General features: G+C 38.0%; 1 protein-coding gene across 14 annotated transcripts in view; it reads right to left on the bottom strand.

The window, feature by feature from the left end:
- DST (dystonin) overlaps positions 1-21940 on the bottom strand; it is a 508299-nt gene that overhangs the window by 158719 nt on the left and 327640 nt on the right. For all 14 annotated transcript variants that reach the window (XM_032647809.1, XM_032647814.1, XM_032647805.1 and 11 more), the window contains 21 exons: positions 18920-19013; positions 18477-18631; positions 16977-17439; positions 16767-16895; positions 16536-16613; positions 16296-16457; positions 16102-16206; positions 13369-13464; positions 12403-12528; positions 11649-11801; positions 11305-11459; positions 10972-11098; positions 10318-10501; positions 9229-9386; positions 7968-8146; positions 6904-7042; positions 5893-6086; positions 4556-4718; positions 3629-3712; positions 2807-2914; positions 2189-2287 (listed from right to left, as the gene is read on the bottom strand). In XM_032647809.1, the coding sequence (XP_032503700.1) occupies positions 2189-2287; positions 2807-2914; positions 3629-3712; positions 4556-4718; positions 5893-6086; positions 6904-7042; positions 7968-8146; positions 9229-9386; positions 10318-10501; positions 10972-11098; positions 11305-11459; positions 11649-11801; positions 12403-12528; positions 13369-13464; positions 16102-16206; positions 16296-16457; positions 16536-16613; positions 16767-16895; positions 16977-17439; positions 18477-18631; positions 18920-19013 (3151 nt within the window). The remainder of the gene's footprint in view (positions 1-2188; positions 2288-2806; positions 2915-3628; positions 3713-4555; positions 4719-5892; positions 6087-6903; positions 7043-7967; positions 8147-9228; positions 9387-10317; positions 10502-10971; positions 11099-11304; positions 11460-11648; positions 11802-12402; positions 12529-13368; positions 13465-16101; positions 16207-16295; positions 16458-16535; positions 16614-16766; positions 16896-16976; positions 17440-18476; positions 18632-18919; positions 19014-21940) is intronic.

The following is a 21940-nucleotide window of genomic DNA, read 5'->3' as shown; positions in this document are numbered from 1 at the left end:
ACTGAAGCATTTTATCTGCTTACACATTAGGTGTTCAACATGTTTTCAGCAGATGATTTCTAAAAGGGTCTTTCTCAATTCCTCATCAAACTCTGTTTAAAACTTAGCTGTTGCTCAGAAGTTGTGAGTCCCTCCCTTTTTTTCTTGGTCATGTTCTAAGGTTTAAAAAAATGAAAATTCTCTCAGAAAAAAATGTCTGTTGTTAAACTCTCAGTGTTTTGGAGTCATTTTAGTGACTGATAATAATCTCATGTTGCCTGGATAACTCTGAAGTTTTTAGCAAATATTAGAAAAATTACTAGAAACAATTTAGTCCTATAGCTGATTTGCTTTCTTGTATATCTCAAACTTATTCAAATAAAAATAACTTCAAGTTTTATCTAAATGTTCCCCAAGGAGACATGTTGTCCTTTAATCTCAGCAACTAACATTTAATATATTTTACGATCAACAAAGACTGGAGAAATATCTTTATCCACCTATCTATTACAGACACTCTACTAATATTTCTGTAACTAATTTGGTATTATCTTTGAAATTAACTTGAATCCCTCTTTGATTTCATATTTACCATGGAAAATTCTGCTCTCTGACCAAGATCTCTCATGTGAGTATAGATAGACCCAGTTTCAGAAACACTACTCTTTGGAATCTGAAAACTGAGCTATGTATCTTTTGTAAGATATTCCATTATTAATATCCTTAAGTGGTGAATTTTTAACAAGGAATTTTAAAATCTGCTTTAAATTATAATAATCTTTGCATGGTCTTCCATAAGCTGCATTGTTTTGACTTTAAATTCAACATAATCTTTTATATTTCAAAGGATGACAAGCATAATTTTGGATATATTTCAGGCTTTTTGAAATATCTTTTGGTTCTATCAACTTCTACTATTCTACTTCATCAGATACATTGAGCAAATTGGCTCATATATGTGCAGACATACATTGTAAGAAAGGGAAGGGCTTAAATTATTTATATTACATTTAACTACAAAATACACAATTTAAAAGATCTGTATACCACTTAAAATGGAATCATATCTCTTAAAAATTAAGAATGTAAAAAAAATATGGACTTTCCTTCATAGATGAGAAGTGTATGCCAATTATTTGAATGTGAAAATATTCTGGTTCTCCTTTCTAAACCCAAAGGAAGTTAGTTATAAAGACTTGCAAGTAGCCATGTTAGTGATTTAGTTGCCGAAAACTATTAACTGTGAACAGACAAAAGTAGTTTACAAAAGCGGTCATAATTTTAGAAACTAAGAAAGCAACATCTATTAGACATTTACTACCATTTTGGTTCTCTCATTATATGAATGGAGTTATACTAAGTACAGTCACCTACAGAATTTCAACAACGGTCTAATTTAAATGACTAATGCCCCACAATTTACTTACTACAGCATTTGGTTTACTATTTTTGTCTGTTCTGAGGTTAGGAACAGAAAGCATATTAAGATAATAGAGCAGAGCATACTTTCAAAATTAGATACAATAGCCTTTTATGAAAATATATTTCCATAAATAACTCCTTATTCTTTCTGTTTCTGAATATATTTTAAATGCATAATCAAAGGCACTGAAGTTCTCCAAATTAGAATGGTACTTAGTCTTTTTAATATACACCATATCTTTTTGGCAAAGCTAAAAACAAAAACAAAATAACCCCCCCCACAATTCTTAAAAAGTACTACCATTTTGTATAAACACCTGCTACTTCTAACTTAATGACTTTCATGTTTTAAATCCTTGAAGATGTAAATTAATTTAAAATGCATAAAACAAATGTGTTTATGTAATATTTCTGCAGATATCATAACAGTAGTAACTATACTTCAAAGAACAATACTTCTCAACTGTGAGAAAACTGAAAAACTTTCTGCTAAACTGCCAACATTCCATAATTTAAATGGAACCACTTAACGACATTAACGCTCTCATACTAGAGCCCTAGAGTAAAAATAAAAAAATTTTTTTTCCAAAAAGGTTGTTCCTTTTTTTTTGGTAATGTTTTTCAGTTCGAGAGAATCTTAATCACAAACCAAAAAATCCTACGCCTCTACTGTTTTTCACTGTAATTTTATAATTAATCACTTATACATCAGCTCTCAACCACGTGAGTTTATCATGAAACCGTCTCGTGGCTCCTTTTCAGTAACCTGCCCATGGTTAATGGTTACCTCCTCCTCCTCCAGACGCTTCAATGAGTCCCCAGCAAATTTAATATATTGTGTCATGAGGGTGACCAGAGCCGTATATCGGGTCCTCAGGTCCATGAACTGCAAGTAAGGAAAAATAAAAATAAAAACAGGATCTCCAGTTGCCCTAAATGAGCTGAATGAACACTGAGTAATAATTAAAATATTAACTAGTCTATGGGACAGGGAAGTTCATGACTCCCCAGCAATGATAACCGAGTAGGAACGAGATTACTGCTGTGCAAACCACAGTGATGGCAATCCTCTTCTAAATTTGATCACGATACACATTTATTATTCTCTGCAATTCATTCATCTTGAATGAAGATTTTCAAAGGTTTTTTAAAACCCTTAATAAGATGCATTGTTATAGGTAGAGAGCATCTGTTTGGGATGATGGAATGTTCTGGAAATGGATTGTGTTCAAGGTTGTACGACATTACGAATGTACTGAATGCCACTGAATTGTATGCTTAAAAATGGCTAAAGTGGTGAATTTTCTATTATGGACATTTTACCACAATACAAATGTATAAATGTAAAATTGCTAAAGTGTTGCTTCTCTCTTTTACACCCTCCCCATCTCTGGACGGGTATCACCTCTTGAATGACGAGGTCTGCCGAGCTCTGCATTCTCCGGCGTTTCACTGGAGACTTTTGTTGTGAATCCACCATAGCCCGGTAGGTCATAGTTTGTAATTCATAGTCCTGTATAAAGGAAATGGTAAGATTAATTAAAGCAAAGCACTAACCCTTCATTCTATAGTGATTTGATGCAGAGAAAGGGCATCTACTTTCACTGACTAAGTCAAGAAAATATTGCAAAACTACATTTTCAAGAATCAATCCAATCCTGACATGTTTCCAAGGTGGTAATAAAAATCAGAAACATTTAGGGTGGCCAGGAAAGTTCCTAAGTCTCTTTAGGAGTTCATGGAGACATATAGGGACAGCGTGCCAGTTATTTTCAGCCTCCCTCTCCTCTAGTTAGGAAATGGGACTGCAGATCCAGATGGGTGAAGCTGAGGTGTGGTGACTTAGAGCACAAGGTAGACGTTCTTCCATGGAATATTCCAGCAATACTTCCATGGAGTACTCCAGCAATACTTGCATGGAACACTCCAGCAAGGAGGGGAGAGGGGAAGCAAAGTGGTAAGAGGCAGATTACAGAGCTACATTTTATTCTGGTGCACATGGGGGTGTGGCCAGGCTGCACACGTGTGTGACACAGAGAGAGAATGAAAGAACCAGGAGTCATCACGTGACTCACACTTTCATAAAGAATTAACAGATAAGTGAAGATTCTCTGTTTCACTTTTTAACACAGACTGAATGACCTGCAAAGGCTTTAAAAGTATACCGTAGAAGCACCTCCCTGAATATCTGAACATGAAATCTGATGCAAGGAACTGGTCTTCTCACCTTCACCGCAGTGGAGTACTGTTCTGCATATTTCTGACACTCATCCATTTTGCTCTGTTTCATTTCTATTTCAGACACCAGCATCTATAAGCACACACAGGTTAGGAGAAAAAGGAAAGGAACCCTATGCTATCCAACAACTCGAGATCTCAGGCACTAAGAAATATCTACATCACTTAAGACTACAGCTCTCTACCCCACTGCACTTTTTCTTTTAATTGTAGCCTTTATTTATTAATTAATTTATTTATTTGGCTGCACCGCATGGCTTATGGGATCTTAGTTTCCCAACCAGGGATTGAACCTGTGCCCTCGGCAGTGAAAGCACCAAGTCCTAACCACTGGATTGCCAGGGAATTCCCTCTACCCCACTGCACTTAATGTCATCTGCCTCATTGGGTAAAGTCCAAGCTTTCAAGATTAAGCCACTATGTGACACCCCCTCATGAGGCTTCCAAAGTAGAAATTACTAAACTCCATGGGAATTATCCACAAGCAGACTTGAAACCCTTATCCCCCACCTAATCCTGATCTAAAGAGAGCTAGAAATTACTGGCCCCTCAAGATGGAACAAAAATCTCAAAGCATTTAACTCTTGATCACATGTGGCTGTTTTTCTATGACTAACCATTTTTTTTTTTAAATTTAGGATCCCATGAAACTATTGCAGCCAGCAAAGTACCAGAGAGATTTCCATACCTACGATTAAAGGATCATTAGAAACTTGAACTGTCGCAACATGCAACTTTCTTAAATCAAAATAAGGGATGGATATAGGTTTGAGTGCAAATTTTTAACATTTCTGATTTATTCCCTGCCTTCCTTGAAATAGCTGCTGACTTATCTTACTAACAAGAGAAAGGAAGGTCAAGGTCTGAGTGACCAAATGCAGACACAACCCTAGCACAAGGAACTGTGTTTACACACCTTCTGTTGATTCAATTGTGTGGCTAGGGTTTTACTGTTTTCAGGCTGGTTTTCCTGAATCTTTCTCTGAGTAGTTTCAACTTGCTGGATCCAGTCATCTAAAGGGTGATAGGTATCTTTGTAGTATTTCAGCGACTTCCCAATGACTTCCAAGTCCCGTAACCTAAGAGGTTAACAAAGGAATAGTCACGGTTTCCAAGAGTAACCAATAGGAAGGTGGAAGGTGTAGAAAAAAAGGGAGGGACTAAGTATTACTGTCTTAAGATGCACTAAGCACAACAACAGGGGTGTGTCGAGAATTCAAGGCCACAGCATCCCAGGCCCATCTCCAAGGGCACCTACACTGCCTTGGGTTGAATACAAATTCTTTTTCTCCAGGATTTGTGCAATTTATCGGTACTGATTATTCTAGGGACAAGCCCGAGAGACTAAAGCTAAAAAGCAGGAAAACTGGAAAGTTAACCATAATAATTATCAATCAGCAAGTCTTGAAGACCTAAAGTTTGCAGCAATAGCAGTTCACGTCTGAAAAAATGACATGGTAGCAATGAATGGTTCAACATGGACTCAGAGGGTACTTTCTAGGAACTGTGATTAAACACCCCAGTTTCTATGATTTTAAAACCACTACATTAAACCTACAGATCATGTATTTTAGAGATTAGATACTAAATATTTAAACATAATTTATTTCTCACAAATGGCACTATATAATAAATGCATTTTAGCTGCATTAATAAAAACATAAAAAATGAATGAGAAGAAACACTATTCCATTTCTTTTAAGATGAGCCCCCAAAACCATCCCATTTCTTTTCACTTTTTTATTTCGGTCAGTGGGCAAATGATTTTGACTTTCTTGTCTCTTTGATTAAAATGAATATTAGGACATTTCAGTTTCTTTACGCTTCCTGTCTAGTATAGATGCTACATCCGGCCCTAGGAAATGCATGACCCACCCTCCTCTTACTAAGTCATGGTTATTTTGATATTATCAGTGGTAATAATTAGAGAATTCTCTAATAATTAGAGAATACATTGTTTTTTCCTTCAGAAAAGGCAAGTAGATTAACTATATAAATGCCAGAGTACATAAACAGTTGTAATAACACAGAACAGAAAAATAACTTACTTGGAAGTTAAATATCTTACTAAAGGCCACCCTATAAAAAAGAAATGTAATTGGACAGAGCTCTTGCAATTAACACAATTAACTACATATGGAAATTAACTCTATGGAATGAATTACATATGGAAGTAAAAAGCCTAATACATTTAGACTTTACCCAGAATGCAGAGATTAATCTGAGCTAAAATTGAATGAAAAGGGTGCTAACCTGTTGTCAATCTGAGCATGAACATTCTGCCACCTCTCAACCAACTGATCTGCTTTTTCTTTGTGCCAGTCAAAGTCAAGGTCACGCTCTTTGTAGGTTTTAAACATCTCATCACTGATGGTCTTTGCTCTCTGTAGCTCATCCTCCAGTGCATGGAAGACTTCTCTTTTCTCATCCACTTCAGATCTCCATTGCTAAAATAGATCAATTTATAAAGTTACAAAAACGTATCAACCGCTCATTGTGTAAACACATTATTCACCTAATTTTACCATTCATTTACAAATGACTGCTATAAAATCAGACAATGGAAAGAATATCTTTCATATATAAAATATTATATTAGCTTGAACCTTATAAAATTGCCAATATTTGACTGTACTTTGACCTAAAAAAACCAACAGTTTTATAGAGTTCAGTCTAACGAAATTTGCATATCAAAAAAATAAAATTCATAAGCAAGTCTGCTACCTCGGTAAGTCTTTTTCATTGTTTGTTTTTTAAATATCTACTGATCTCATTGTTTAAAAATGAACACATGCATTAAAAAATCACTGAGAAAACTTTTCACAATTGGTTTACAATATCTTTACTCAGAGCTTTATAAATGGAAAAGAAACAGATGAGTATAACTATCAGCCTTTTTCCTTCTTAGATTAACTACTCTACTCACCTTGATTTCTTAAAATAACTGCCTCTTTCCACAAGAAAATCTATTACCAATAATTTACTTTTTAGCTTCAACTCCTCTTGCTGCCGACATGAACAGACTATAAAAACCTACCGTCAAAAAGATCCTAACTTCAAATGAAAAGAACTCACCTCAAACTAAAAATGAATGAATACACTCATTTACAGTAAGCCATGGTACTACAGAGACAGGACACGGAATGGACAGAAATGTATTCAAGTTCAGATATTTAATGCTTGATGTCTGAAGACCTGGACCAAGTGCTAGAGAAATACTTTTAAAGGATAATCTTAAAAAACAGCCAGCAGTGAAATGCATACCTTTAAAGTACTCATTAGATTCTCAATGTTATTCTTGTCAGCTATAACTGCTTCCTCTTCACACAGTTTAGTTTCATAGAATTTTACAAGGGCTTCTGCAGCATGAGTGTTTTTTAACACCAAGTTGACAATTTTCAACCTGAAAAAGATAATTAAACAACACCCCCTTTTGGCAGGTGTTTATTTTCCCGCAATACAGTCCCAAAGCACCATGAGGGTGCATGATGCAGCATGTTCTTCATCCCGAGACACTGACACTTTTATTACAAGATTAACATCCCACTAAGTAAGTCAGACAGAGAAAGACAAATGCCATATGATATCACCTATATGTGGAATCTAAAACATGACACAAATGAACTTATCTATGAAACAGAACCAGATTCACGGACATAGAGATCAGACTTGTGGTTGCCAAGGGGGAGGGGGTTAGGGGAGGGATGGAGTGGGAGTTTGGGGTTAGCAGATGCAAACTGTTATATACTGAGTGGATAAACAACAAGGTCCTACAGTAGCGCACAGGGAACTACATTCAATATCCTGGGATAAACCACAATGGAAAAGAATATGAAAAAGAATGTATATATGTGTATAACTGAATCACTTTTTCTGTAGCAGTGACTGGGCAGTAAATAACACAACACTGTAAATCAACTATACTTCAATAAAATTTTTAAAAAAGGATTAACATCCCGCTGTCTTCTAACAGAACCCATGCCCTGCCCCCACAGTGGTCTTCAGCAGGAGATTCCAACAGCAGAGGGGCTTCTTTCAAACCTAATTTAGACCAAGCCTGGGAGGAAAGTCCTATAGGCTACAACAGCTGAGCTACCAAAACTATAGGCAACATGTGGGAAGATCATTAATGCTCTAGTCTCTGAAGCTCACATTCCCCTTCAGCATGAAGATGCATCGTAAGTCCACAGAAATATTTAATATATTTGTTATTAAGAAAAATATTTTGTATTCTTATAAATGAACATATTTGGCTAAACAGCCTATATATATGTGGCACTTTTATGAAGCCAGTTTAGATGATTTCTATTAAGGCAGTGGTTCCATACTTCTCTATGTAGGTGGAGGACATGGAATAGACGTGGTTCATGCTCTGGACGACCACGCTGAGCTCGGATCGCAAGGTGGGAGCCGTGGAAGAGGCGGCCGCTTGACTGAAAAAGTCGTCGCATTTACTCGTGATTGTGGCCAAATCGCCTTTAAGTCGCTCCAGCTCTTTCTTTAGTTTCTACACAACAGAGAACAAACATGAGGATTAGGCTATCACTCCAGATGGTGTCTCTTTCTTCAAACACTTTAAAAATACACATTTCCCATTATGACCCTTAACTTAAACACGTACGTATTCTTTTTTCTTAATTGAAGTGTAGTTGATTTACAATGTTGTGTTAATTTCTGCTGTACAGCCAAGTGATTCAGTTAAACACATACATACATTTTGTTCATATTCTTTTCCATCATGGTTTATCACAGGATATTGAATATAGTTCCCTGTGCTATACATTAGGACCTTATTGTTTATCCATTCTATATATAATAGCTTGCATCTGCTAATCCCAAACTCTTTCTGCTGTACAGCCAAGTGATTCAGTTAAATACATACATACATTTTGTTCATATTCTTTTCCATCATGGTTTATCACAGGATATTGAATATAGTTCCCTGTGCTATACATTAGGACCTTATTGTTTATCCATTCTATATATAATAGCTTGCATCTGCTAATCCCAAACTCCCAGTATTTCCCTCCCCCAGCCCCCTTCCCTTTTGCAACCACAAGTCTGTTCTCTATGTCTGTGAGTCTGGTTCTGTTTTGTAGATATGTTCATTTGTGTCGTATTTTAGATTCCACATATAAGTGATAATACATGGTATCTGTCTTTTTCTGATTTACTTCACTTAGTATGATCATCTCTAGTTGCAAGACATTTACATACTCTTTACTTTTACTTTATCAAAGAAATGAAGCCAAAGCAGTCAAGTTTCATAATCAATCATTCCCTCACTGTCCATCTCCTCGGGCCCAAACATCTAACTCAGTGCTTGTGCATCGAGCAGGTGAGAAACTGTGAGAAGCCCTCGCAGCCTTCACATAAATGGGTGAGAAAGCCCGTGTTCCCGTGTTTACCCAAGTGAGAGACAGAACTGAATTACAGAATCCTCGTCTGCCATCAGCGTTAAGTACATAGGCAGACCTCACCAAGTGACCCCTGGCAAAGGGAGCGTGTGAGAGGTCGCAGAGTCAACAGTAAAGGTCATTAAGACAGTAATCTGTGCTATTCTTGTCCCCACGCGCTTCTCAGCCTTACCTCCTGCTCTGAGATTCTGAACACGCTTTCGTGAAGGTCGTCTCTCTCCAGGGGGGTGCGGATCTGTCTGATGAGACGGTCTTCACAGCTCTCAAGCCGAAGCCTGAGGTTTCGGACTTCAGAGATGTAGAGATTATAAGCTGATTCCTCTTGCTCCTCTTTGAAAATAAATGTAATGTTTAGAAAATACCTCATTTTCTATCTTTTGGATGTTCTCATTCATGATTTAACATGGCAGTTTTACTACTACTAAAACACAGCTAGTCAAACTAATGTTACCAATTATCACCACAAATCCACCCCAAGGATATAAAGCTTGAAATCGTGGACATTACAATTTATGAAGATTTAATAAAATTTCCCCAACGCCACTTAAAGTACCAATATCTGATTTATGATGTCTAAGGAAAGTAATATATTGCTCTGTTTTGTGTTCACAAAAATGTGAATTATGTTAGTAGCAGATTAGTAATAAAAACTAAATTAAATCCTTTACAATGAAAGGTAAAGATTATGTTAATGTTTAAAAATTTTTTAAATAGAGTATTACTACTAAGTTTTTTTGGTCTCTAAGTTATATCAAGTGTTTGGAATAAAATTTATATCTAACAAAAGTTAACAAGACAAAATCTTTTCCTTCAACCCCTGTATAAAGTTCAGGTTTGGTTATAGGAAATCTCTGCCCTTTGCTCTCAGTTTTGCTGTGAATCTAAAACTCCTCTAAGAAAAAGTCTTTAAAAAATCCAAGTTTGGTATACGGAAAAATAATTGAAACTTTTCTGAAACTAAAAGATCATCACTCTGAACATTACATTGCAAAACAGTGAAAATGTTTAAAAGTAGATACACTAAGAATTCATTGTCATACGACTTGGTTGACATCTTTTTATTAATTCATCATTTGGAAATAACTGAATCCCTCCTTGAATCTTCCTACTTCAAACAGGCATTTAATGTTCCAATCATTGTTTCTACCTATTACAGGTGGATTGACAAAATATACCTAAGATTGAGATTCCCATTGACAGCAGAAAATAGCCTGGACTAAACACCCATGGGGAAAAAAAGGCAAGGATTCCCATGCTTTACCTCTTTCTGCAGATTTAAGAAGTTCTTGATAATACTGCTTACACACATTAACCTCCTTTTCCAGTTGTGTTATATCTGAACCTGAAAATATTTGGGATTCCTGGCTATCTTCGAGAAAATCTTCAAAACGAGACTGTAGATTACTCAGAACTTGCTGATGTTCACCAGGTAACATTGTCTTTATCTAAAGAAGACCAGTGATCCATTATAGAACTAAGAGTAAAATTTCAAAAGGACAGATCTCAAGTGGGTCTCATGGGACATGAGTTTATGTTAATAGTCATAAATAGAAAACCACTGGAAATTAATTTTTTCTTCATTTACAATCTTAGGTTTTAAAAGATGAGAAAAAACAAGACTATAAAATTTAATAAATGAAATCAAACTACACCCATCTCTATATGCCCAAACACTATACCGTGTCTCCCAATGAAAATGTAAGCCCTGAATGAAGTATGGGATTTCCAGATTCCCCAGTCCTTAGAAAATGCCTTGTATACAGCAGACATGGGACAGATATTCATTGAATGAATGACTATTATCATGGAGCTGCTCGACTCCATCTTACCCCAGAGAAAATACAAAACCCACCCCTCGAGACAAGGGGCCCCAAATCTTTGGACAGGTTAGGTGGATGTGCAGATTTATACTTACTGAAGCCACATTGCTAGCTCGGATTCTGTCAATTTCATTGATGAGATAGTGCCAGGAGACCACACTCTTCATGTTTATGTGAGACTCATGCCAAAGGGTCAGGACGTTCTGATACTGCTGCTCAATTCTGAAATATATGAAAAAAAACTCAGATTCAGCCTTTCCACTCCTTCTGAACACATGCTACAATTTTTCTTTGTGTTTGTGACATATACTAGGTTTCCTAGTTCTAGGTCCTCCTGATCCTATGAGCCTTGTCAAAGCACTGATTGTTTCTTTAACCTTCAGAGAATTCCACAGCCAGGCCTACAACTGGAGCTAGTGCGCACAAACCTGTTTGCAAAGTCGACCGCCTCTTTATTTGGAGGAGGGACACTGAAGCAGACAGACGGGACCATGGCTTCGTTCCCAGTGGGGCTGATGACCTTCCACTTAGCACGATGAGAGTTGTTCGCCAAAACACATTCATCATCTTTGAAAATGGTTATCTGGTTTAAAAGAAGAACAGAATAACAAGATGAGGTCACTGTGGTACTCATCTTTTTCCACATCCAATCTTGGGATTTTTTTTTTGTATTTTTGAGGTGGAAAACTTTAACACTAACGAGCAATATGACCTCATTTTTTAAATATATGAATAATGCCAGAATCTGGTCTGTTTCTAGGAGTTAAAATACCTCAATTTGTCTGTAGTCACAGATGGCTTTGATCGGAATAGAAGTTTTGAGTGGACAGTCAGGATTTCTTGGCTTCAGCTGAATGATTGTTTTTGCTCTCCCCATCAGGCTTGCGACTGTGCTTTTATACTGCAAAAGCTCTTCTTTCTCTTCCTAGGGAATAAATCAGATGGATTTTAAAAGTAAAAACGTGTGCACTCTGTTCTTTTAGGGCTTTGCCTAAACGAACTTCACCAGAAGAATCTTCCCTGACCACCTGGTCTAAGCTTTCAATCCCTCCCCACCCCCACTGACATCTCTCTTCCCTTGTTTTGTTTGGTTGTTTCTTTCCTCCTTCGCATTTACCACTATCTAACATACTATGTATATTTACTAATTTATCATGTTTATTGAGCCCCATCCCTGGCATATAAGCAGGATTCTTGTCTGTTTTGTTCACTGTTCTATCCCCAGCACCTAAAATAGTGTCTGGGATACAGAAATGCTAACAAGTATTTATGGAATGAATGACTAAACACAGACACACACAACACAGTGAAAGCATTTTAAAATATTCAGGCAATCACATGAAAAACACTTTTGTTGTATTTGTTACCAAAAAACACTAAAACTGAATGTTTAAATGCTTGATTGAGGCAGAAATATCAAGAGTACTAATGAAACATGAAGTTCTGCACATAGAAAATATAATAAAGCACTAATCTAGTCCTCACTATACATCACTGATGAAACTTGCAGGTTTTCCTGTTCATACCATTGATTCCTGAACGAGGTCCTCCAGCTTGTGAATGCTGCTGGACCTGTCACAGCTGTACTTCCGCTGAATGGCATCTTTTAGATTCCTCAAGTAATCCGTGGCTTCTTTGGCATCATTGAAAAACTAAGGAAAGATGAAAACTGGCGGTTAAAGTGTATGTAATGTCAGCAAAGCCCAGAGTTGTCAGTTTCGAGTACCAGAGCCCTGTGTGGACCCCTCCTACATGGGAACAGAATATGATCACAAGACAACTTAGCCAAAATCATTCCTTTAACCAAACACCAATTCTTGAACTTGGATGATGATGACTGAATTCTAACTGTCCATCCAAAGTTTATGTCTATAGAGATCAGACTGGTGGCTGCCAAGGGGGAGGGAAGGTGGGGGAGGGATGGATGGATTGCAAGTTTAGGATTAGAAGATGCAAACCAGTATATGTAGGATGGATAAACAACAAGGTCCTACTGTATAGCACAGAAAACTATATCCAATATCCTGTGATAAACCAAAATGGAAAAGAACATGAAAAATAATATATACATATATATATAACAAAGTTTCTCTGTATACTGTGGTTTTGGCTCGATACTATTTTGACTGAACTTCTATTTCACTTTAGGGTCCAAACAGCTGTTAATCGGGGGTGAAATTCCAAGAATATTTTAAAATTTCTGAAGAACAGAAAGAAAGCTCTCTGTAATGAAACAGTTCCTTAATAAGAGAAGCATGGACAAAATTAAGATTTTCTGACATTTTAAGCATTTTTAAAGTATTTCTTCCTTACTAGAATGCTTCCATTTACCCTGAAGAACATATATCCCTATACCCTACAAAGAAAACATTTTGGTTTCTTTCCCCTGAACACTACATACATGCATCTTAACAGTACATTATGGAAATGTTTTCTGTAACTCAGCCAAAATTGCAATACCATCGATCGACATGGTGATTCTGCCTCCATACCTCGAAATAAGCGCTGTTATCCTTTATGTGCTTCTCTACGCACTGGCAGAGCTGCAGGATCCAGCTCCACTGCGTCTGCATCGCCGCTCGGTAGGCCTGACAGGTAAAAACATAGCCACTGTTGCCGTCTGGACAGTAAGACACACGACTTACTTCTCAAGCATAAAAGACTCTAGTGTCTACATAGATGATGAGAATTCTTTAACAGAGTAAGACTTGAAAAATCGGGGTAGTCAAATGTCCCTCTAAACTATGAGTTTCCAGTTGTACAAAGCCAGCCCTAAAAGTTTAAATATAAATTTTTCAATCAGTCCAGTCACTTTCTTTCAAATTTTTAGCTTCTTGACCTTTTTTTCTTAAAATATATGGAAAAAGCTAGCTCTGGCTGTTTTTCCATGAAAATCTCTTTAATATTAGAAATGGATGCAAGCTATCCCAGCTTTTTAGAAAACCAACCCTCCACCTGCCAACACTTGCCTATATGGCATCTTCAGATATGCCTCTTTCATGACATTTTCCTTCATCTTTCTTTTTTCTGAATTTTTCTATTACTGGATCATAAAATACCCCTCCTGACACAAAAATACATGGTCTGTAGTTTTCTCTGTCTTTGCTTCCAAAACTAGTCTGGAAGCTCTTGGCAGGGGTGAGGGTGATTTATTTGTTTGTTTTTACTGGGACTGTTTGGGGAGGGTGGAAAAGGGCATAAGCAATCCCTTATTAGTGTAATTCTGGAATTACATTCAAGATAATACTAGGGGGACTTCCCTGGTGGCACAGTGGTTAAGAATCTGCCTGCCAATGCAGCAGACACGGGTTCGAGCCCTGGTCGGGGAAGATCCCACATACTGGGGAGCAACTTAAGCCTGTGAGCCACAACTACTGAGCCCACGTGCCACAACTACTGAAGCCCGCGTGCCTGGAGCCCGTGCTCAGCAACAAGAGAAGGCACCGCAATGAGAAGCTCGCACACAGCAACGAAGAGTAGCCTCCACTCACTGCAACTAGAGAAAGCCGACGTGCAGCAACGAAGACCCCAACACGGCCAAAAATTTAAAAAAAGAAAAGATAGTACTAGAAATTTTTATTTCATACGTTTTTACTTGAATTTTTATTTACCACTTGGTGTCTCTTTCCTGAGAGCAAAAATATTGTAGAAAAGACACCTACTTACTAGAAAACACGCAAGAAACACCCTTTCATATTTAAGGTTCAGTTCACTGGCTTCCGGAAGAGGGCGCCCTTGATGCTCTAATGACTGTCTTATGTAAGCCTGTCCTTCCTCCTGGAAAAAACACTCCTGCTGAGCTCTGTCCAGGCAGCTTTCTGGGTGGAATGCATAAGGCAGCACTGGAAATCTGGCAACACATCTGGATCACATTACCTGCTCCCTCCAATTAAGCTACTTGAGTAAATTGGCTATAAAAGATACATCGTGCATGGTCAGATTATTAGTTTCTTTTTCACATAAAATATAAAAGAGTTAATAATTAACTATTATCCATTGCCCACAAGACATTGGATGGGCCCATGGAATCATAAGGACAACTACGGCTTAATTTTATTGTTCCAGAGACTTTCAGTTAATTAGACTAACAGCTCTACCTAAAAGTAATCAGGTTCACATCCACATTTTCCATTCCCATCAAAATTCTCAACCTACAATCGTATTTCCTAACAGCTTTCATTCCTCTACTCCAAAGAATATCTATCCCACCTTTAGTTGATCATCATAGAAAAGTATATCCAGACCCTTCATGATTCTAACTTCCTTTCCCTGGTGCCACCCTACCTTCTGTGTCTTTAACATTCCTATGCAGCATTTCCTGGGGATGAAAACCACGTTTTTATATGAAAGAAGGTCACCTATAATATTCCCAAGACCACCAAGTGAGGCCTAGAATTTTATGAATCTTTTGTGTCACGAAGACTTATTTCAGTGAACAAAGACTCTCAGATTCCTTTCTTCAATTGCGTGTCCCATTGTAAGCATAGCTTCATTTTTCTTCCTCTGGAAATACACCGTATCTGTCCACGTTACATGCTTCTCGCCCTCTTAAATCACCCCCTGCACATTCAGACAGTCACTAACTCTAACCAGTAGATATCAGGCCCCAAAAGTAAACACACCCCACGCCACCACCACCCCACGGGCAGCCTGATAAACCCTAGGTCAACCCTCCCCTTCTGGGTCTGAAATGTGTGTGTTACACCCTGAGGAAACACCTCACAAAACCAGATCATGAATACAATTAGTAAATTAAATAATAATAACTAGTACTTCTTGAGAACCTACTGTGTACCAAGAACTGAACTAAATAGTAAGAGTACATTCTTCTTCTTCTCACACAACTCTTTGGGTTAGAAGCAATTTCCCCCGTTTTAGGTAAGTGAATGGGACTGAGTAAGGTTACGTCGCTGGGGCAGTGTCATATGGTTAGGAAGAAATATCAGCCTCAAAGCCTGTCAAGTCAAGGTCCTTTATAGTTACTGTACTACATCTCTTTGGCCACAGGGGTTGACAAAGTACCTTTATTGGAAGTGATGAGTGGGTGACACACTTCAGCAGAACTGAAGGCAAATCAGTATGATCTGTCAGAAACATTCTTTTTGATTCAGGTTATAATAGAAGTTTGATAGTTTGCATTTTTCAATTTATCAACAATAGAAGAATCTGAAGGGTAATAATCAAATGTCTGTATTCCACTGTGACTATTACACTTTCTGACTTACCTCAATGGTTAATCGGGCTGGGTGATTTTCCAGAAGCAGCTGCTCTGCTATCTCCTGAACTGATTTAATATTTTCTTCCTTTTGATCAAGTTCTCTCATTAATTCCTAATTTAAAGAAACAAGCAAGAAATATGTTAGAAAATGATAAAACCTGAAATGCATTTTTAACATCTAGTTACAGAAGTCATACTCACAGCGTGGTAATCTTTTTTCCGGGCTATGTTGGTATTTCTTTCACTCCAGTCATAAGCAACTTCCCCCTCTTCTTTTTCATTCAACCAAATAAGCTCATTAGTTGCACGAGTTACAAAATTGTGGAGTGTATCAAGGTGCCGTTCCTGATTCCTGGATGTGTTCTTTACAAGGAGAATCATTGTAAGAATCGTGTCTTTGCCACATAGAGGTAAGGGGAACAGGAAGTTAAAAAAACTTACCAAGAGTTTTGCATACTGATTTTCTAATCTGTGCAACTTTTCTGCATAAGTTAGTTTAAGAGGTGCCGTCATCTGGATCTATAACATGGGATAAAAAGATGGCAAGGTTAGGAATCTTAAGGAATTCTGATTCACAAGCAATGTGGCGTTTACCCTGTTGCAACAGGGTCTTTATAGAAAGAGCAGAACAGAAGCTGGGATGAAATACATACAGATTTCAAATTCACATACCTCACTGATTTTAGCTTCTTTGAGGCTAGATTCAAATTCTTCAATAGCTTGGTGAACATTTTTATGATTTTCTAAATGGCTTTCAACACTTGGCAAATCTGATCCCCATTCAGTGCGGTCCAGCTGCACCTTTAAATAGAAAGATATAAGGTTTGAAAAAGAAACTGGTAGCAATAAAGCCTGAAATTCAGGTAAAGTAAATATTTTTACCTGCATCTCATCAACCCAATTCAAAAGATCCTGAACAAATTTCATGTTGATTTCCTCTTCTGTTAAATTCTGATCCAGTAGAGATGACTTGAGAAGGGGCTTTCGGATCTGCATCAGCTTCAGAGTTTGCAGGGAATTTGTCTCCACTCCTGAGCTGAAATTTGGAACTAATCCTGATGGGAAGCCAGGTGTATATGCAGGAGTGACAGATGGGGTCAGGCGGGAAGTCAGCCCTGATGACAGGCCTGAGGTCACGCTGGACGGGGTCAGGGAAGGCGTTAGACCCTGGGTCAGCCCTGAGTTCAGACTGGCATTTAAGGTCTGTGCAAACCCTGAGTTTAAACTCTGACTGATTCCTGATATCATGAGCTTCGTCTGCTCCGCTGTCAGCACGCGGCCTTTGCTGTACACTGAGGAACATTCATTCCTTAAGGCCAGGATGTCATCGCGCAGTTTTGCAACCCTGGAAAGAAAATCAAAAGGGATAAGCTATAATATAAGAGGCATTTTTCTCAAAGAGTGAACTCTAATGTAAACTAGGGACTTTAATTAACAATAACATATCAATATTGGCTCATCAGCTGTAACAAATGCATCACACTAGTGCAAGACGTTACTAACAGGAGAAGGGGCTTTGAGGGGGGATATGGGAACTCTGGACTTTCCACTCAATTTTTCTATAAACCTAAACTGCTCATATAAATAAAGTCTATTTTAAAATGTCATTGTAATCACATTGATAAAAGTTTGCATCACAATTTTTTTCACTGAATGTTGTACTATAAGTACTCTGCATATTATCACGATTTTTATAACTATAATTTATAATGAACACAATTACTACACTATAATATGATCATTCTCCTACTATTTGACATGTAGGATTCCAAATTTTTGTTACTATAAAATATTTCTGACATGAACAAAGGCTTTTTTCCCTATATTTATTTAGATATTTTCTATATTTAGAATTACTATAGATTCCTAAAAGTGGACTTACTGGGTCAAAGCATCATTTATAATTTTTGTTTTATATATCTCATGTATTTAGATATTTACATATATATAGTATTCAACCTGAAAGGTTCCATTCCTACTCCCAAACCTACTTCTCAGAGATACAGATGTTTATGCACATATATTTCTTCCAATACTTTATTAGGAACATTTTCATGATAAGATAAACAGAAAACTGAAATGCTGACTTAAAAGATAATTTTCACATACTGTCCCTTTTTCAAATATCACACATGAATATTTCAACTGTATGTTAGTTACTACAGAGTTAAATATTATATGTATCATAAAATTTTTTTCTATTACCTTTGAAGAACAAAACCTACTAAACACAACCAAATATGACAGAATTAACATGACACACATTTTCAACAAAAAAAAGCTTAAGAAATAGTTCATAAAATTGTCACACTCTAAATTCTTAATGCAGGTGCCATGAAACAGTCTCCCAGAAGGACAGGGCTGACCAACAAGCACTCTTACCTCTGTACCAACTGGTCTGCCTGGTAGTATTTTCCATCAATAAGAATCTGTACATCAATTACATGCTGGCGTAAAAGGTTCTCACATTCAAGGACATAACCGGCAATTTCTGCTTCATTCTGAAACTGCACCCCGGATTCTAATCTTTTAGAATCCTGTATTTTTAAAAGAACTCAATATTAATTCTACATTAATTAATTAATTAAACAAGTTTCAAAACTAGCCTCAAATATAAAACTCGAAGTATTAGAACAGAAGCCACTTGGATTTTCTCTGTTTTCCCTTTTGCTTCAAAAACATGTTTTCCCTCAAGAAAGCAAAGTAATCATAATCTTTAACTTTGTTTCAGTAGACCAATCTACCCAACGTTATGCAAAGTTTTAGTTCATCCGAACACACTGACCCACTTACTGCAATCCCACCAGCTCCTGAAATGAACTTACAGACTGGAGAGCGTTTCGAGCAAGCATCAGTTTGTCTTCACAAATGACACTGCCCCTCTGAACTCGGCTGGCAATCTGCTGCAACATGTCCAATCTAAAAGAAGGAACGAGATAAAATAAAGCCTCTCCCTCTAAAGTCATAGAGTTGGCCATCCCTGAAAAATGCAGCCCATCAAAAGAAAAAACACAATTCCACACCAATGACTCCATACCTGTGTCCATCAAAGGATTCATTGCCAAAGCTAATGCAGGAATTGATCAGCGTTGGACCACAATGAACTGAGAGGAAATTTTCATTTGAATCAAGACTGGTTCGTGTGCTAGTCGTGTTACTAAACACAGAATCACTGCTACGGTAACTGTAACTACTGCTGTGCATTCTTATCCTTGCAAGGATGTTCTTTCCTCCACCATTAAAAGTAGACTCAAAAGTAGAAGGTCTACAAAAAGCGCTACTTCTAACGGTGAAGAGTGGCGGCTGAATGGTACAGCTTTTAATGGCTCCTTATATATGCTCCAACGTGCATATTCAACACACAGCAAATAATACACTGATAGCCATTCAGAAGAATCTCGCCTAGAGCCATGGGTTTACTAGCTGAGGTCTCCCTTTTGTAGCCTGCACTAAAGCCCTACAAGTATGGACAAGGCAGGCTGACTGGGGCGTCACTGGAGAAGACTTGCCAAATATTTTCACCAAGAGTCATCCATTTGCAACTGCCTCAAAAACAACTCTGATGCCTCCCAGGAGCCCAGGTACGATTAGAAAAGGTTATTCTGGCAAATCATCAGCTAAAAGAACACAAAGAGTCAATCAGATCCTGATCACAGCTTTTTGGAAAAGGCCAGGTCTGTACTGAACAACACAGGGTTAAAAACTGATACTTACAAGCACCTATAAACAAATGAGTTTGAGGAGAAGCAAAGTACTTTTCCTTTTTAACCACCATGGTGTTTGTTGATTAGGTTAAATTAATGGAAAATTGTCCGTTTACCTTTCTTTATAGGATGAGCTCCCAGGAATGTTAGGTCTAATCGTACTGAAGTTACCTTACATTTTTAAAAGCCAAGGTGCTAAGAAGAATATCAGTGCAATGCTTGCAAATTTAATTTGTCTGTGCTTATTTTTCCTTTCTATAGGTTATTACCTGGCCTAAGATCATTGGCTCTTTCGCATCTGTTTTTTACACACTCCCACGCTGCACAGCTATTATTTTGCAATACAGAGTTAATGCCAAAAAAAACTTGCTGCATCAAGAAAAATGAAGGCATTGAATCAGCCAAGCTCCTAAATATTTTCCTGTCCCTAACACTGCAAGGCCAAACTGTTGCTTCTCCATCTAGAGGTAGATACTGTTCTTTTCACAAGGCAAGAAAAGGAAATTTGAGAGTGCCATGTCAGATATAGTTAGTAAAAAGAAAAGCACAAATAGTAATAGCAGCCAGCACCTAACATTTCTGAAGCAATTGTTACATGCCAGGAAATTAACTAATCATTTTACAGACATACTTAGAACCACCAAATGCAGTAGGTACTATTACATCCTGTTTACAAAGGAAGAAACTGAAGCTTAGAGAGGTTACTGAATCTAAGATTACAGGGCTTGTACACTGAGCTAATAATTCATCAAGGATTGACTGGCTCCTAGACCTCGAACTCTTAACCATTGTATTCTTTCATTAACATATATTAAAATCCAGCTGCTAGTCTATCGACTAAAATCTACCGCGTACTCTTTCTGTGGCATCCTTTTCCACTCTTTCTGATGAGATGCTGAGCGCCCCATCTGAACCACCCAGAATTATCTCCTCCATAAAAGGTCCATCCTGGGTATTTCGAGCTTGTTCTGGTTCTAATGATCTAGTTATGTAGACAGAATAGGCTGCTTAACAAGAGTGTCATCAGTGATTTAAGAAAGGCCTGACAAGTTAGACCTGCCCCTGTATCTTCAACACATTAGTTCATATTTCTTCCATGTGGAAGTTACGAGGAGGCGCAGAGAGCATCAGGATACTGATAGCAGGCAGGGTGTTAAGTGTTGGCGCCACGAGGAACTACAAAAACAGGAATCTGTCTCCACGTTACTAGAGCTCACAACTGTAGAATGGGCAGCGCTTAACCAATCACAGACACAAATACAAAATTACAACAGAGATGACGGCTATGAAGGAGCAATCCATATAAACAGGAGGGTTATCACCAAGATGTCTGAACCAACCTGGGAGACTGTGGAAAGTTTCTGGAGGAAATTACATTGAAGCCGAGATCTGAGAAAGACGAGGAGTGAAGATGGGATGAAACAGACTTCCCAGCCAAAGGATCAGACAGTGCAGAGATCTCATAAATGGGGGAGGCTGGGACTTTGGCAAGTCAGAGCTCCTGAGAGGCAGACGGCGTGACCGCACTGCAGAAGCGAGGCGGCGTGGGGCCAGTCGGGCCTGAGGGTGATGCCTGGCCTGGCCACCGGTCCCCAGGCTGTAAGGCCAGCCCCATGGACTCAGGCCACACAAGCCCCACACACCACAAGTCAGGCTGGGATGTAAGGACTACCCCAGAGACACATCCATCCAACAAATGTGTCCTGAAGACCAAGCAGGACCTTCCCTGGCAGCTGGGTGTAGCGGGAGAGAAAGGATGAAGGTCAGTGATGTTTTCAGGGCAAAAAAGCAGAGAGGGAACTTAAGCTAGCATTTACTAAGTGTTCTCTAGAAGCAGCCTCACTGCCCTTCAAATAGAAGGTTCACTGCCCCGTAGAAAGAGGGCCGTAGCCAAAAATACAACAAGAAACAAGATAAGTTCATGGTTAGTCTATGTTATGTATGGATGAACTTCTGGATCCAGGCCCTGGCAACTTTAAAGTCAGTTGGAGAAATTCTCATGGGTCATCCTGATTGGCTTTAAAACCGTAACCATTGTACGAGATGAGATTTCACACACCAACCTAGGCCCTCTTCAAACACTACTTCACCGATCCCTCCTCAAACCTCCTGGAAGAGTTTCTAGATAAGAAAATGGAGAAT

The sequence above is a fragment of the Phocoena sinus genome, chromosome 11 (assembly GCF_008692025.1).
Source record: "Phocoena sinus isolate mPhoSin1 chromosome 11, mPhoSin1.pri, whole genome shotgun sequence".
In the NCBI taxonomy this organism is placed as follows: Eukaryota; Metazoa; Chordata; class Mammalia; order Artiodactyla; family Phocoenidae; genus Phocoena; species Phocoena sinus.
Note: the sequence above shows the minus strand (reverse complement) of the source record. Positions and strands in the feature narration are given on the sequence as shown.